General features: G+C 46.4%; 1 protein-coding gene across 2 annotated transcripts in view; it reads left to right on the forward strand.

The window, feature by feature from the left end:
- rttn (rotatin) overlaps window positions 1-15,417 on the forward strand; it is a 60,125-nt gene that overhangs the window by 4,394 nt on the left and 40,314 nt on the right. For both annotated transcript variants that reach the window (XM_076290840.1, XM_076290841.1), the window contains exons 8-24: window positions 573-744; window positions 1,571-1,773; window positions 3,062-3,177; window positions 4,214-4,381; window positions 4,767-4,979; window positions 5,237-5,349; window positions 5,908-6,034; window positions 6,120-6,245; window positions 6,555-6,671; window positions 7,181-7,320; window positions 7,976-8,147; window positions 8,631-8,730; window positions 9,126-9,214; window positions 11,085-11,202; window positions 13,114-13,213; window positions 14,161-14,232; window positions 14,863-15,054. In XM_076290840.1, the coding sequence (XP_076146955.1) occupies window positions 573-744; window positions 1,571-1,773; window positions 3,062-3,177; window positions 4,214-4,381; window positions 4,767-4,979; window positions 5,237-5,349; window positions 5,908-6,034; window positions 6,120-6,245; window positions 6,555-6,671; window positions 7,181-7,320; window positions 7,976-8,147; window positions 8,631-8,730; window positions 9,126-9,214; window positions 11,085-11,202; window positions 13,114-13,213; window positions 14,161-14,232; window positions 14,863-15,054 (2,338 nt within the window). The remainder of the gene's footprint in view (window positions 1-572; window positions 745-1,570; window positions 1,774-3,061; window positions 3,178-4,213; window positions 4,382-4,766; window positions 4,980-5,236; window positions 5,350-5,907; window positions 6,035-6,119; window positions 6,246-6,554; window positions 6,672-7,180; window positions 7,321-7,975; window positions 8,148-8,630; window positions 8,731-9,125; window positions 9,215-11,084; window positions 11,203-13,113; window positions 13,214-14,160; window positions 14,233-14,862; window positions 15,055-15,417) is intronic.

Below are 15,417 nucleotides of genomic sequence, written 5' to 3' on the forward strand. Positions count from 1 at the left end.
CTGTGTCTGTCTGTCTCTTTCTCTTCTCTCTTTATCTCTCTCTCTCTCTCTCTGTCTAAGTCTGCTCTCAATGTAACCAGAAAAGCACAAGCTTGCCTTTGCATGTGTCAGTGGGAAGTGAGAAATTTAATTCATAAGAAACAAGGTTTGCATAAGTTAAATTTACTCCTGGGAGAATTGGAGTGAGATTTGATAGTGAGCAAAAGCTGATGGAAAATCATTCTGTCACTATTGGTTCAGTTTGTCAGATGTCTTGGTGGATGAAAAGTTGGTTCAAATTGATTTGACCTTTGCCAGAAACTTTCTTCTTATTTGTACATTTCCTTTAATGAAATCTAGATGCACTTATGCCAGCCCCATCTGTGAACTGTGCATTTATTCATTTAGCAGATGCTTTTTATCCAAAGTGACTGACAGTAAAGACTGTAGTACATTTCTGTGAATAGCGTGTTTTTTTTTTTTAGTGGGAAATTAAAGCATGATCTTGGTGCTGTTCTCCCAGGTATTCTGGCAGCTGAGCAATAAATAGAGCACAACACATTGTCGAATTTCTGCTGTATTCTACACTTCAGATCCTGTATCTCAGAACTCCTCAGTGTCGTACTCCCAAGAAGTACGAGGGACACAACGGGGCTCGGTGGCCTCATCGCCGGAGCGTAGCGGTTCCCCGAGGCCGTCGGCGTTGGGTCGCACCGGGCAAAGAGTCCGGGGAGATGGCCAGGACGGAGATGCGGCCTCCTCAAGGTCAGAGCCCTTCTGCCATCTTTGCCCAGTAAAGTAAAACAGGATTTTGAAAATGATCTGGTCAGTTTATGTTAAATAAGATGCTTGAAGCCAAAATGGACAGGTTAGTTTTGAGTCAATGTAGGAAAAGATTGTGTGCACAATTGGCATTTGTAGCACTTACAGTATAGCAGCACTTAATATGATAGTCAAACGTGAATGTGGAATTCTGTAATCGCTTTACTACACACACTGCTGGCGACGCGATCACCCATCGATTCAGTGGCCAGACAGCTGTTTTCTATTATGACGTATCAAAATCGCCCTGAAAAATAGAAAAGGGTCGAGCGACGGCGACAGTCGCCCTGTCGTTCCACTTGCACGGTGCGTCGCACCGCTCACTTCAATAGATTCTATTCCATTTTGCTGGTCGCCCGCCATAAATCACAGTCGCGTTGCCGGCCGTGTGCGTAGGCCTTTATTGTACTTTGTGATTGTTATTTTTAAAGCCTGTTTTATGTAGGCAATCCCATGGCTTTACTGTACTGAGCCAATAAAAGCTTCTGCTAAGTAAGTAAATGTAAAATTTGGTCATTTTATATTTCTCCCTCTCATTTTATATTTCTCGCTTGGCCCTGGGGTGCAAAACTATGATCTTCTCCACTGGCAGAGCTACAGGATTAGGTGGAAGGTTTTTCCCTCCTTCCTCATTTATAGACTGAATTAATTTTATTTGTAGTCCAATTGAGAACCCCAACCCTCTCGTCACGCTCTGCGGAGCCGTGTATTACATCTTTTACGCCTTTTCTTTCTGCCTCGTGCCCTTAAGCGTTCCCTCTGGTTGCAGCGGCAGCAGTGGGTCTCAGGGAGGGGGCATCGCTCCCCCGGGGCCTCCCCTGCAGTCCCCCCAGGTCCCCGGGGGCCCGCCGGAGCAGCCGGAGCCGGAGCTGGAGGTCCAGGAGGAGGCGCTGGAGCTGCAGGTGCAGCAGTGGAGCCTGGCCCAGTTCAGCGTGGCGGCCCTGGAGCACGCGCTGCCTCTCCTCAGGACCGGTGAGGAGGCGACGGGGAGCAGGGGGGAGGGGAGGAACACACCTGCTGAGACGTGCTGAGTGGCTCTTCCATTCTCATTCCCCAGGCCACTCCTTGGGCGCGCGCGTGTGTGTGTGTGTGTGTGTGTGTGTGTGTGTGTGCACGCGTGCGCTCTTGTGAGAGTTTATATGTGTGTGTGTGTGTGTGGACGCGTGCGCTCTTGTGAGAGTTTATATGTGTGTGTGTGTGTGTGGATGCGTGCGCTCTTGTGAGAGTTTATATGTGTGTGTGTGTGTGTGGACGCGTGCGCTCTTGTGAGAGTTTATATGTGTGTGTGTGTGTGTGGACGCGTGCGCTCTTGTGAGAGTTTATATGTGTGTGTGTGTGTGTGTGGACGCGTGCGCTCTTGTGAGAGTTTATATGTGTGTGTGTGTGTGTGGACGCGTGCGCTCTTGTGAGAGTTTATATGTGTGTGTGTGTGTGTGGACGCGTGCGCTCTTGTGAGAGTTTATATGTGTGTGTGTGTGTGTGTGTGTGTTTGTATGTGTATGCAGAATTTGTGTATTTGTTTGTTGTACTGTATGTGTGTGTGCATTCTTATCAGAGAGAGAGAGAGAGTGTGTGTGTGTGGTTGTGCCTGCTTGGTTGTGTTTGTGTGCGAGTGAGTGAGTGTGTGTGCATGAGGCCTAGCCAGACCAGATGCTTCTGTGTATTCTCTCCTGCACTTCTGGTCTCATATCACTGTGAGTGTAAATGTGTGCGTTAGAGTCTTTATGCTTGTAGTGTCCATTTGTGTCTGGTTAAATCTGCTCAAACATGCATATGGAAGTACTTTGAGTCATTTGCCTGTATGTTTGTGTCTCTGTTTTGACTGTGTGTTTGTGTGTCTCTCTGTGTGTCCTTCTCTTGTGTGTCGTATCACAGCTTTCACATTCAAATTCTGCCTGTATGTTTATCTGTGTGTCTGTGCATGTCGCAACAGCCTAGGCTGCAAGAGGCATACACACATGGGCATGTGCATGTGATTATAGCTGTATCAGTTTCATATGCCTGTCATATGTCTGTTGTGGGTATTGTTGATATACTGTATGTATGTGTGTGTTGGTTTTTTTTTTATGTTGATGTTAGTTCATCTGTTATCGTATTTTCACCTCAGACTTGGGGTGGGTGGGTGTGTGGGTGTGTGTGTGGGTGGGTTGTATACTGATATTATGTGTGTGTGTGTTTTTTAATCGCGTGTGTGCGTGTGTGTTTGAGAGGTCTGTATGATGCTCTTGTGCTGATGTCTGTCTGCACTCCTGTGCTGCAGAGAGTGTGCGCGTGTTCCAGAGGACCCTGGAGCTGTTGTCCGCCGTGCTGCCCCTGCTCCAAGACAGCGTGTCTGAGGAGCTGTGGGACGAGCTCAGCCTCACCGCTCTGGAACTGGCAAGTCTCTTTAGCCCTCCGTCTCTCCCTCTCCCTCGCTCCCCCTCTTTCTCTCTCCCTCTGAGTTGCTACTCGCTCAGTTTGTTTCTCTTTTCATCTCTCCCTCCTTCTCCCTCTCTCTGTCTATCTTGTTTCTTTCTTCCTCCCATCTTTTTCCTCCCTCTCTCCCTCGCTTGTTCACAAGCTCCCCCCCCCCTCTTTTTCTCCCTTCCCTCCCCTCTATCCTGTCTCTTCTCTCTTCCTCCTCTAGCCTTACTCTCTCACACTCTCTTTCTCATCCTCCTACTCTAACTCTAACTCTCCTCTCCTCTCTCCATTTCTCTCTCTCTTTCCTTTTTCTCTTCCCACCTAGCCCCTCTGCCCACGTCTGCGTCACGGCCTGATGTCTGTTAGCGTGTGTGAAAAAAACACCTGATGTCGTCCCTCTTTCCAGTTTTTCTTTCCTCTCCCTTTCTTTATATAATCCCACCACAAGATCTGCATACTTTTTCAGGTAGCTACATAACAAGTGCTCCCATCTTTGTCCATATACACAAACAGCCACGCTGGACCACTACTAAGGGTACTTGTCCAGTGCCATTCTAATCAGCTGTATCTTTAGAAGTCTACCAGGAGGATAGGAGTATACTATTCCAGTATGCTACTGCCCTAGTAGAGTCGTGTCCTGTGTAAATGGCTGGTAGAGTAGACTCCAACTCCAAGTGTTGAGAGATTGAAGTGGGGTATTACTTGTGTCTGTGCTCGTAGCTAGTGCTGTATTCACTATAGAAGTGCTGCGTAATAAGAATGCCTTCCGTTGTTTGGAGATTTATGTATTTTTCACGATGCGTCTTGCTCATCATCAGTGTTTTATGCACGCTCACGGCACTGCCGTCTCCCCTAAAAAGTGTTCTGTCATCTTAGAGAAAGTTTCCTGTGGTAATGCACAGTGCTTTTACTGCCCCCTGCTGTCTGACTGCTGTCATTGAAACATCTGAGAGCTTGGCTTGATTTGGGTGGAATGATTATAACTTCAGCGTTTCTTCTGTTACTCCAGAAGGAGAAGATCCAAGGATGCATGGAGGGTTTGGCGGACATCTTGTCCTATCGCAACAGCCAAATGTCTGAGGAGCAGGAGGCATCACTGGTGTTCCACAGGATGACCTACACGAGCACCGCTGTCTTCACGATCCGTCTGCTGCAAACTCTCATACCTGTGGAGAAGGTGTGGGTGTGGGTGTGGGTGTGTGTGTGTGTGTGTGATAGACATAAACTCAAACATTTGCTGAAGAAATAGTGTTACAAACTCTAGACCATTTCAGAGTTTACTTTGGTGAATATCCCTATTTCTTGATCCAATTTATTTTTCAATAATCTTGTTTATGTTTTTTATGTTTTTTCTCTAAAGTATTGTTTAAGTTCCCTTTCAGTTGGTTCAGTTTGCCTGCATTTCATACTGAGTTAGCTCACCTTTTTCCAAATTAGCTCTAGACCTCTGTCCATCAATTCTTTGTGTCCTCATTTGAACTGATATTTGTACTGATACAGTTTGTGGATGACTGTCAGCTTTTTTTCTTTTCTTCTGTTGCTTTGGCACACTCCTGACGCAGGCTAACAAGAACCTTCCGGAGAACCTAGTGGTGACAATTTTCTTCCTGTGCCTGGACTCGCCCTTTGCCGAGGCCTTCCCCAGTACCCATGAGTCCGCAGGGGCGTACCTGGAGCTGGCCAGCCCTGACAGCCACGGCCTGTTCCGCCGCGTGTCCCGTGCTGCCCGCAGCATGGAGGCCACCTGTGCCTTCTTGAAGGAGGCTGAAGCGGAGGTAATTAAACTGCCTCCCGTCCCCCAGCCTCTTAATGCTCAGCAGGAGGGCAAGATTAATAATTAATTCAATCAATAGCCAAATCGAAGGCATCGCGGTGGGGGAGAGACTTGAAAAGCATGTTGGTATCGATCGTTTGCGCCAGTCTTTACTTTTTAGAGTGTAATGTTACAACTTCTTATTTACTGATGGGCTCACATAATAATTATTAATAATTATATAATTGTTATTTATTTGTTTATGGATTGGACTTGTAGGGAGAGAAGAATTGGTTGGAGCTGTTGGAACTTGCTGAGCAAGCAGTGGACGGCCTTCCCTACCATCAGCACCTACCTGTGGTGAAGGAGACGGTGCAGATCTGCTCCTACCTGTAAGAGACAATGCTATTGAGGTGAAAGGTGGCCTGTGTTGTGGAAACTGGACAGCACTTTGTGGCAACAATGTACCCAGGTTATCTCTGATTACTCAGACTGCTAGATGGTGATGTCACAAACCTCTGTCAAAACAAACAAACAAACAAATTCCTGTGTTCTCAACAATAGCATAATACTTAATAAATAGAAAATAAAGAATGAAGCCTTCAAATTGTAGTATCAATTTGTTAGTTTATAGATTTAATTTTGTCATTGCAAAGTCAACTTTGCATCAGTGGAGAGAATATGATATGCCTTGTATTGATTGCCATCTCTACTAATTGATTTTGGCTCATCATTAAAAAACGAAAAGAGACAGGCAATCCAACAAGTGCCCATCACCGGCCTCTTTGCGGAAAGAAAGATTTGATTACAAGCACAGCTACAACCACATTGCCATGCCACTTTTTCTCCCGGAGTGCAAATTGCTATTGATGTATGTGCCATTGCTTGTGCAGTTAAGTCACTTTGGATGAGAGCAAGTAAGTAAATGTGGCTTTGAACGTGTCCCACAGGTGGAAGTTTGCCCAGGCCAGCCCCATGCTCCGATCTCAAAGTCAGGAGGTTTACCTGAAGCTCCTATCTCACCCCCTACTACCTGTCAAGACGGAATGTTACACCTGGACCCTCAACATTGTCAAGGTAACCTTGCTGAGCCATCCTATTCAAATGTCCTTACATTAACCAAGCAGAAGGCTATAAGGGACTGTTGATGTCAATCTCACAGGAGTGCCTTGGAGTTCAGAACGTGGCGAAGCCTGTGTCGTCGGTGAGCAGCAGCGTCCATTTTGTCCTCCATGCCCGAGTCCTTTACGAGATCTGCACATTCGGCCTTCAGGACCAAGCAGGGAAGGTATCGCTGCACTCTACATCCCCCAAAGTGTCTGCGATGACATGACGCACATGACTATGACATGCCTTGTAAACAAGGACACATTGAAGGATTCTTTATGCTTTGTGTTTAAAAAAAAAAAAAAAAGACGACGCAGGCATTTTCTATGTAATACATGTCGAGGTCACGCTAAGCCAATATTTGACATTGGTAGATGCCACACATATGCTGTGCTGTGCGTAAGGCGTTCTTGCACGTCAGGAATGGATGACGGAGCACCTGAGAGCGCCATTCACGCGGCCATCAATTTGGTTTATGTGCCGCCCACAGGTGAAGTCAGCTGCCAAGGATATCCTCTTGTACCTGCTCAAAGGGAGATTAATGATGACAGCCGCGACTTGGAGCAAACTTAATGAGGCTCTTTACCCGGTCATCCCCGTCTTACAGGTAGGTGCTGCCTCCAGTCAAGCGCCTGGTGTATGCCAGCTTTGCAGGAGGAGGGGAGATCTTACATTTCTAATGTAGGCATTAGCATATATTGTATAACTGTCTTGCAAGGATGTAGAGATACTACATTTTAAGCAGTGTGTTTATCTGTGTTCTCCAATTAAATAAGTAATGCAAACCTTGCTCGTATAAAGTTCATAAATACAGACTGGGTTAGATTGAGCGCTGGTAATACAAATGGGGGAGGGGGGCATAAAAAAATTCTCAATAAAGCAGAAAGGTCATCAAAATTGATTACATTTTGCCAAGTGCTCTCTGTAATTGGACCGTCATTACAGAGGAGATGCAGAGAAGCACTTCTGCACACCCCTCTATGCATATTTATTCAATGTTGAGCTCAGCCAGCTCTCTGTGGACCTCTGTTGTTGGGAGACACTCTAAATCAAGTCTTTGTGTGTGTGTGTGTGTGTGTGTGTGTGTGTGTGTGTGTGTGTGTGTGTGTGTTCTAGAGTTATGCCGGCAGTGATGATGCCTTGGGAAACTGTATCCTGCTGATAAGTGAACCATCAGGCGAAGCAGGCGTTGGGATGAGTTCACATGCCGCCAAGCTACGTGCTGCACTCCGACTGCTGTTCTCCAAGCACCAGGCGTGAGTGTGTGTGTCTGTTTGTGCACATGAATTTGTGTGTGTGTGTGTGTATTAGTGAGTGTGTGTGTGTGTGTGTGTGTGTTGCCAAGTTCATTACTTGACAGAAACACTTTAATTAAGTTTAATATGCGGGTGTGAGAGGCCTCCCATGGCGTCCATAAATGTTTGTCATCCCTCTCACTCTCAGCGCAGACTGGCATTGATCTGGCAGTAACTCCCATGAATGGGTAGAATCTCAACCCACTGATGAATGATTTGAATACTGTAGGCTAGTGAGCCATACATTGGAGCACCGTCAACACTCCAAAATGTTGGTTTAAAGCCAGGCACAGTACACGTTTCAGTCTGGTGCGATTGTTGTGCTCATACTGTACGTTTGCTCACACTGCAAAGACGAACAACAAAAATCTGACATGCCAGAAATCCGGTCTGAACACTTAGCGGAGCTGGAACGTTAATTGTGATTATATTATATGATTATATAGTCATATTGATAATAAAAATGCTGATATCAGAAAATAGATGGACACTCAAGAAGCATTCTACATCAAATGGTTCTTCATGTTGGCTCTATGGTGACTGATGATGTGTGCGTGCGTGTGCGTGTGCGTGTGCGTGTGCGTGTGCGTGTGCGTGTGTTTGTGTTTGTGTTCAGAGCGCGAGCAGCAGCAGTGCAGCACCTGATCCCCCACCTGACGGGTGCTGACGGGGCCAGCAGCTCTCGCCCTGCCCTGGAGAGCAGCGCCATGTCCCAGCTGCCCTCCCTCTACCTGCTCAGCCAGGCCGTGGACCTCCGGCTCGACACCACCGACAAGTCCTTCCTCAAGGTAAACACAGATACACGGTCAGCTCCCTGTCTGTCTGACCCTCCACCCCCACCCCCCGCTGTAGTCTCCACAAGTTGTAGCTCAAACTGTTCATTCCTGTGAGTGCTTGCAACATATACTTAGCACTGGCTGGTACCACCAGTAGGAGCTGCAGAGTCTGTTTTGTGAAGGATTGACCGGACAGAGGCCATGCCAGAGGCCTTGACTGACCGGTCACAGAATAGACTTTGGGACCCTTGTGGTACCATTGCTTACTATCAGGTGCCAGTACCAGATGATGACCAGACTGAACCACAGCCCTCTCTCATGCTCTCATTAACTAGGTGAGAGGTATGGGTACATTAATGCATACATGCATATTACTTACTCTAATGTGTGCATTGTACTGTATTTGGTCTTCTCACACCCACAGGTGCATACTTGCATACTTTGCGATACAGTGTACTCTTTACAGTATATGCTTATGTGTTGCCCTACTCCCAGGTGGACTCTGTGAACAAGCTGTACAACATCTTCACCTCTGAGACGGTTGACCTGGTTCTCAGGAGGTCTGCCGTAGAGCAGCTGGTGGTCATCCTACAGGGTAAGATACTAGTACCACCACCCCCTAACAATATCCCCCAAAACACACCTCCAGTCTGTATCCACCTATAGTAATTAGCCCAGTGCCTCACTACTCTAACTAGAGCCACAGTTACAGTATGGAAGTTTAGTAAGTGTGTGCAGTTAAGGTAAGTGTTTTTTTTTAGTTTGAATTTTTCATATTAAATGTAAAGGTCAGAGGATCATGATGTTTAGTAGACACAGCAGGCACATACTGAAAACGATAAGTTTGGGAGTTGAACCTCGGCTGACCGATTGTTGTGTGGCTATGCTACCGCTGCTGCACCACGCCACAGCATTCTCATTAAGAAAATAAAAGTTAACAAGGTCTCCTAACTTTTTGTACATTGAGAGGCAATGTTCTTGTGTTTCCAGACACAGCGATGCATGCAGCACTGAAGAGCCTCGGAATTGTCGAGAAAGTGATCAGCGTCATCAGTGACATTGTGAACAACGCCATGAAGGTACAACTGGATAACTGCTCTGTTTGTTTTGTTTATCTAATTTAGTTTTTATTTCATTACCTTTTTTTTTTTTTGCTGAAGTATAAAACCCATCCCACCAGCTGTGGGGTGAAGTCTGCGAGCCATGTGTTTGCATAGTCTCACATTACTCAAACGAAAAAAGCGTCCATGCACTCATTTGTTTAGGGCGTAAGCAAAACAGTAATTTCATTCCAATTTGCTGCGCTGAGCAATCTTTCCATCACGGCTTGGGATTTAAGTCGAAGGAGGCCAAGCGGTTGAGAAAAAACAAAACAAAAAACAACAAAACAAACAAAAACCTCTTTACAAAAACTTGTATTTTTCTTGCTGGCTGCAGGCACTTTCTCCATGTCAGGGCAAGCGTAATGGGAGTTAATGGTGTCAGACTCTTAATTTGTCACCTCTTGTCTAAGGAGTGCCTCCCCAGGCCTTGCCTGATAATTATGTTCCATTCAGAACAAGGAAAAAGAACGAGAGGGAGAAAAGTGAGTACCGCTAATTAAAAAGATGTGAGACACAGGCCTTGCTGAAATGAGCAAGGTTTGGGGGTCGCACTGCATAACAAGTCGGGTGTATTTCATTTGATTTTTTAGCACTGATTAACGCCTGTCTTTTCACTCGTTTAGCACGTCAGTGGTTGGCTGTGATCGTGATACAACCCCAGCCACATATAATTGCTCAGGGAAAAATTAGGTTTTATATTAGTCAAGAGGGTATGTGTGTTTGTGCGTGTGCATGCACGTGTGGGGCTGTTGTGGCTGCTCTGTCGTCACAGAAGCACAGTTCCGTACTGTTTTTGGTTGACATCTGTCAAAGCAACACAAAGCATGACATGATATTGCGTAAATCTCTGTCACAGAATAGCCTGGCAGCAATCTTCGAATGTTCTTCGTATGTTCTGGTTAACACAGAAAGGAATATACCATTTGGAGCGGTGGCATAGTTACTAAAATAGCAATTGGGGCAGTTCTAGCCTACTGGTTAGGGCTTCGGGCTTGGAACTGAAGGGTTGCCAGTTCGATCCCCGACCAGTGGGAACGGCTGAAGTGCCCCTGAGCACCTAAGGCACCTAATCACTCACTGCTCCCCGAGTGCCACTGGAGCGCCACAAGTATACTTGGCCGAGAATCCTGATTTACATTTACATTTACATTTTACAATTGAAAGCTATATAGTTGTGCATGAATGACCATCCCCAGCCTGGTTTCAGATTCACAATATGAACTTTTTACAGTGAGCCTTATAAATGCTGACCTCTGTTGTTGTGGTGGCCTTTGCCTCTTGTCAAAGCAGCTTATCCAACAACACCTTTGTAGCATTTGTCCCAAACAATGTGTTGAGAAATGCCCTCTAGTAACATATTGCTCTAATATACACAAACCCCAGAACACACAAAGCTAAGTGTGACGCATGGGTGGTCACCCATGGGTGTTGTAAGCATTAACCCACGGTACCTTTCATACCTGCCAGTTACAGTATGAGTAAACACACACACACACACACACACACACACAAACACTCGCCACGCCTCTTATACCTGTGCCAGTAATATGTGTGTGTGTGTGCATGTGCGCGTGTGTGCGCGTGTGCGCGTGTGTGTGTGCGCGTGTGTGTGTGCGTGTGTGTGTGTGTGTGTGCGTGTGTGTGTGTGTGTGTGTGTGTGTGTGTGTGTGTGTGTGTGTGTGTGTGTGTGTGTGTGTGTGTGTGTGTGTGTGTGTGTGTGTGTGTGTGTGTGTGTGTGTGTGTGTGTGTGTGTGTGTGTGTGTGTGTGTGTGTGTGTGTGTGTGTGTGTGTGTGCGCGCGTGCGTGTGTGTGTGTGTGCGCGTGCGTGTGTGTGTGGGGTGGGCAGAACACAGACTGCCTGCTGGAGCCGAGCCTGTCGGTGCTGAGGAAGCTGGTGTATGCAGACCCCACCCTGCGCCACAGCCTGGCGCAGCAGCCCCCCCTCCTGCTCACTCTGCTCAGAGGTAGGCTGCACTGAAACAACACACACACACACACACACTTTCACATGGCCACACATACAATGTCAGATGTCAGACACTCAGTTATCCAAAATCATATGTAGAGGCATATGGATGAATAAATAATATATACCGTAGGTTCCCAACTGTTAGCCGCGGCTTATACATTGATTTTGCAAAATGTCTTCAGCTATGAGGTTAATACACGGGGGCAGTTAATATGGTATTAGTATGGTTTTGTTTCTTTTTAACTTGCATAAAACACAGTCCTGCGGCTTATACACAGGAAATGACTGTAGACAAGTAGATAAAGGTAGACTGATGGGTACACCTGTTTGTTTCACTCACACGCAGTCATTTGCACACCATTGCATTTATACTTAGAGAGAGGCCGATAACAACACCGTCTGGAGTTACTCAAAGATACACACAGACACTCAGTGGGCAATCCTACTGCACCCAAAGCTCTCACAGTGAGAGTCATACCGACACAAACATACCCTTAGAAATACCTACCTTGCTATATCATCAAGCTAGTATAGATAGGTATGAATGGATGCAGATTATGAGTAATGTTGAAATGGTGCATAAGTGGGCAGCCGTGGCCTACTGGTTAGCGCTTCAGACTTGTAACCGGAGGGTTGCCGGTTCGAACCCCGACCAGTAGGCACGGCTGAAGTGCTCTTGAACAAGGCACCTAAGCCCTCACTGCTCCCCGAGCGGCGCTGTTTTTGCAGGCAGCTCACTATGCCGGGATTAGGGTGTGCTTCACCTCACTGTGTGTTCACTGTGTGCTGAGTGTGTTTCACTAATTCACGGATTGGGATAGATGCAGAGACCAAATTTCCCTCACGGGATCAAAAGAGTATATGTACTTATGCTTATGCTTACGTATATGAGAAGCAAAATTTCAAAGACAACCTCAAAGACGGTGACGAGGAAAGCAGAAAGTAGGTAAGAGGATGGAAAGTAAGTAAATGTAATTTCCAGTGCAGTGCCGTCTGTTGCCTGACATTCTGTTGTGTTGTGTTCTGTTCGCATTATCCCTCATATCTAAGTGGGCCGATTGCAGACAGATTACATTATGTTTCCATCTGGCCGTTTGGAATATGCACGCACCCTCCGCAGCTTCCAGGTTGAGCTCTGGCAACAAGTTTATCCTCCGCACATATGGATCAGATTGGATCAATGGGACCGGGGTGGAAAATTGGATCCATGACAGATCTCTTAATGCCTTTGACAATCAGCACAAACAAAACTGCCTGCCTATTTTTGTAGGCCGTGTTTAGCCTGAACAGGGTGACTTTGATGACGGTGATGGCGTATGTTATTCCCCCTGGACTGGATGAAAGTGGCGCTCATTCTGTCGTTATTTGAGAGCATTGAAACATCTGCGTTAGAGCAAATGTTTTGCTCTCGGGAGTACCAGGCTTCCGTGCTGTCCACTCCAGATAACACCTGTGTCCCACTCGAGGCAGTCAATGACCCCCCTGGAGAACGCTTCCCACTACATTGGAAAGCCTGCCCCTTGAGAAGCCTTTCCTCCTCCAGGCCTTTTAGGGAATCACGTCGAGCTGCCTCTGAGGACTCTGGATTTATAGCCCAGCTCTCAACCACCTGAGGAAGAATAGTGAAGAGAGACTCTGTGTGTGTGTGTGTGTGTATGTATGTGTGTGTGTGTGAGAGTCTGTGTGTGTGTGTGTGTGCGTGTGTGCGTGCGTGAGTGTGCGCGTATGTATGCGTGTGTCTGTGCGTGCGAGTGACTGTGTGTGTAGGAGTCTGTGTATGTGTGAGCCTGTATATGTGTGTGAAAAGAGGATATTGCCTTTGATTGGTTGCCATTTACTTGAGAGTGTTGTCGTTTGTCTTCCTGTTGTGTGTCTCTGTGTGTGTGATTGCACGATGTGGTCGCAGCCTCGTTGATTCTGAGGGAGGGCGGCGAGGGAGGCGTGGTGGAGGTGGCCGCTCTCATGGCCTTACTGCTCTTTGATGAAATCGCCACCGTGGATGTGTGGTAAGCACCTGCACTTTGCCATTTATCATCCAGACACACATGTTCACGCACTCTCACAACACTGGCGCAGGCAGACACACACACACACACACACACACACACACACACACTCACATGTAAAAAGAAATTTATTGAAACCATTCAGTCTTGATTTTGCAAGTCAATTTACACTTTTATTTCAAGGAATATTAGACGAAAGAAGAGGAACGAAAGCAAGTGGGAGAATTCTGAGTTCTGTAACATTTGGCAGTGTTTTACTTTTTAGTTCTTGTCCAAATCATCTGTGTATTTCTCTCGTTTTCCCCCAGTGGATCCATTTAATCAAAGTTTCTGTGTGTTGGCAGCTAAAGCCGTGCCCTTGTCATTCTGCCATATTCCTCTGAGCTGAAGTGCTGCATTCAGTCAGGAAGACTCCATTAAAGACAGCATTGCCTCAGTGCAGTTTTGACAGACACAGATTGAAACTTGAGACAGTCCCCGTCAATGACTTGAAGCGAACACCTGAAATCCTAGACAAAGAGTGCTTAGATTCTCTCAACAAATTGTTTGCAATCAATTACTAGTGTCTCCATGTTGGAGCAAGAAAAACAAACCAAAGACTAGAAAGTCCATCGATCTGCCACTGTATTCAACATAATCTCAAAGAATTTCATCAGTAAAATGCCCGAAGTGGGAGATATAGAGATACAAGTGTTTCATCAGTGTAGTGATAGTCATGCCTTTGAAGATTAATTGCGGATGTACTTAAAAACGGTAGAATGTGGTGATGAACGGTGAACAGGTTTCTGTGTGTGTGAGTGTGTGAAAAAGCCATCTCCTTTGCTCAGTACAGCCTGTCAGCTGACGCAAAGTGTTGGCAATATGAGATGTGGCTTTGGCACTGGAAAGCTCAGATACTAATTTATTTGTTTGTTTGTTTGTTGTTGTTGTCTCCTCGTCTTCGTCAGGACGGACAGAGCAGATGGCAGTCCTGAGACAAGCCTGTCTTCGTTTTCTCTCCCTGTCTCTGTCATCCGCAGGTAACACCCCCCCCCCCATCCCATAATATCTCATTCCGCTGCTACTGCTGGTAGAGGATATGTCTGCTGAACCTAGACACGCAGATTTCCTGAACATTAATTTATTTACACATAGGCCATCCAAATAGTGTTTGGTACTTTTGCACTAAAAACCTAGTCATATACAGTGCTGTGCAAAAGTCTTGAGCAACAATTCAATTTCTTGTTTTAGCAATGTTATGATGACCATATCTGTATGTCTCATCCTCTTTTTTTAGAATACAAGCAGAAGAGATATAAAAGTGTTTTATGCATCCATTAGATTAGTTGTTTTTACGGTGATAATGACGTTATAGTCTCGAGAGGGGGAATCTGATGACGTGTAGTTTGAGTTTAGGAGGTGTTATTAATGCTTGTATCCATTTCTCAGAACAGTGTACCTGGGTAGATGGCTAGATTATAGATGGATGGCTGGACAGAGAGATAGAGACCAAAGGATATTTAGGAAAAATGTGTAAAGTACGGTATACATGTTATCAGCACGTGAGCACAAAGCAGTGACCTATATAATGTAAGCAGTCTTCTCTACCTGTTGAGCTAGAAGTCTGCACAGGACCTGGACTGACTGGCCTGGTGTCTGTCCTCCCTCAGGTACAATCTCCCATTCCAACCTGCGTCTCATCACGTGGTCAGTCCCTACTGCTGTGTGCTACCCCCCTACGCTGACCTGGTGAGCCTGAAGCCGGCCTGGCACATGCTGCAGCTGGCCTGGAACAGAGCGTGGCATTCTGGGATCGATAACCTCCTGGAAGAGCTGAGGGGAAATGGGAGCGATGTTCCCAAGTAAGACACACCGGCCTGCGTGTCACATACACTTGCTAGTGATTGTGTTTGTGTATGTATGTACTGTATGTATCTCTGGGTTTGTGTTACCACCAGACTATGCATCTTCGGGTATATATATATTTGTAAGGAGGACATCATGTACTGGTCAACACTCTGGTCACACGCCACAGTCCACTTTTCCAACTCGGCCACTCCTGTGTCCTCTTGTCCTCGTCGGGTCATGTGTCCTTCCGCAGGGGCCTTCCCAAAGTTAACCCAGCAAAGTCTCCCAGTGTGTTTAAATGAGCCGTCGCCAGGGAGAAGCCTCATAAGAGCAGCATCTGCTGCTAATCTGTCTTCATTTGCCTCTGATGTGACGTA

This window comes from Alosa pseudoharengus, unplaced genomic scaffold (genome assembly GCF_046254945.1).
Source record: "Alosa pseudoharengus isolate Yale_2024_CS ecotype anadromous, Long Island Sound unplaced genomic scaffold, YU_APseudo_1.1 YU_APseudo_1.1_scf_18, whole genome shotgun sequence".
Lineage (NCBI taxonomy): Eukaryota > Metazoa > Chordata > Actinopteri > Clupeiformes > Clupeidae > Alosa > Alosa pseudoharengus.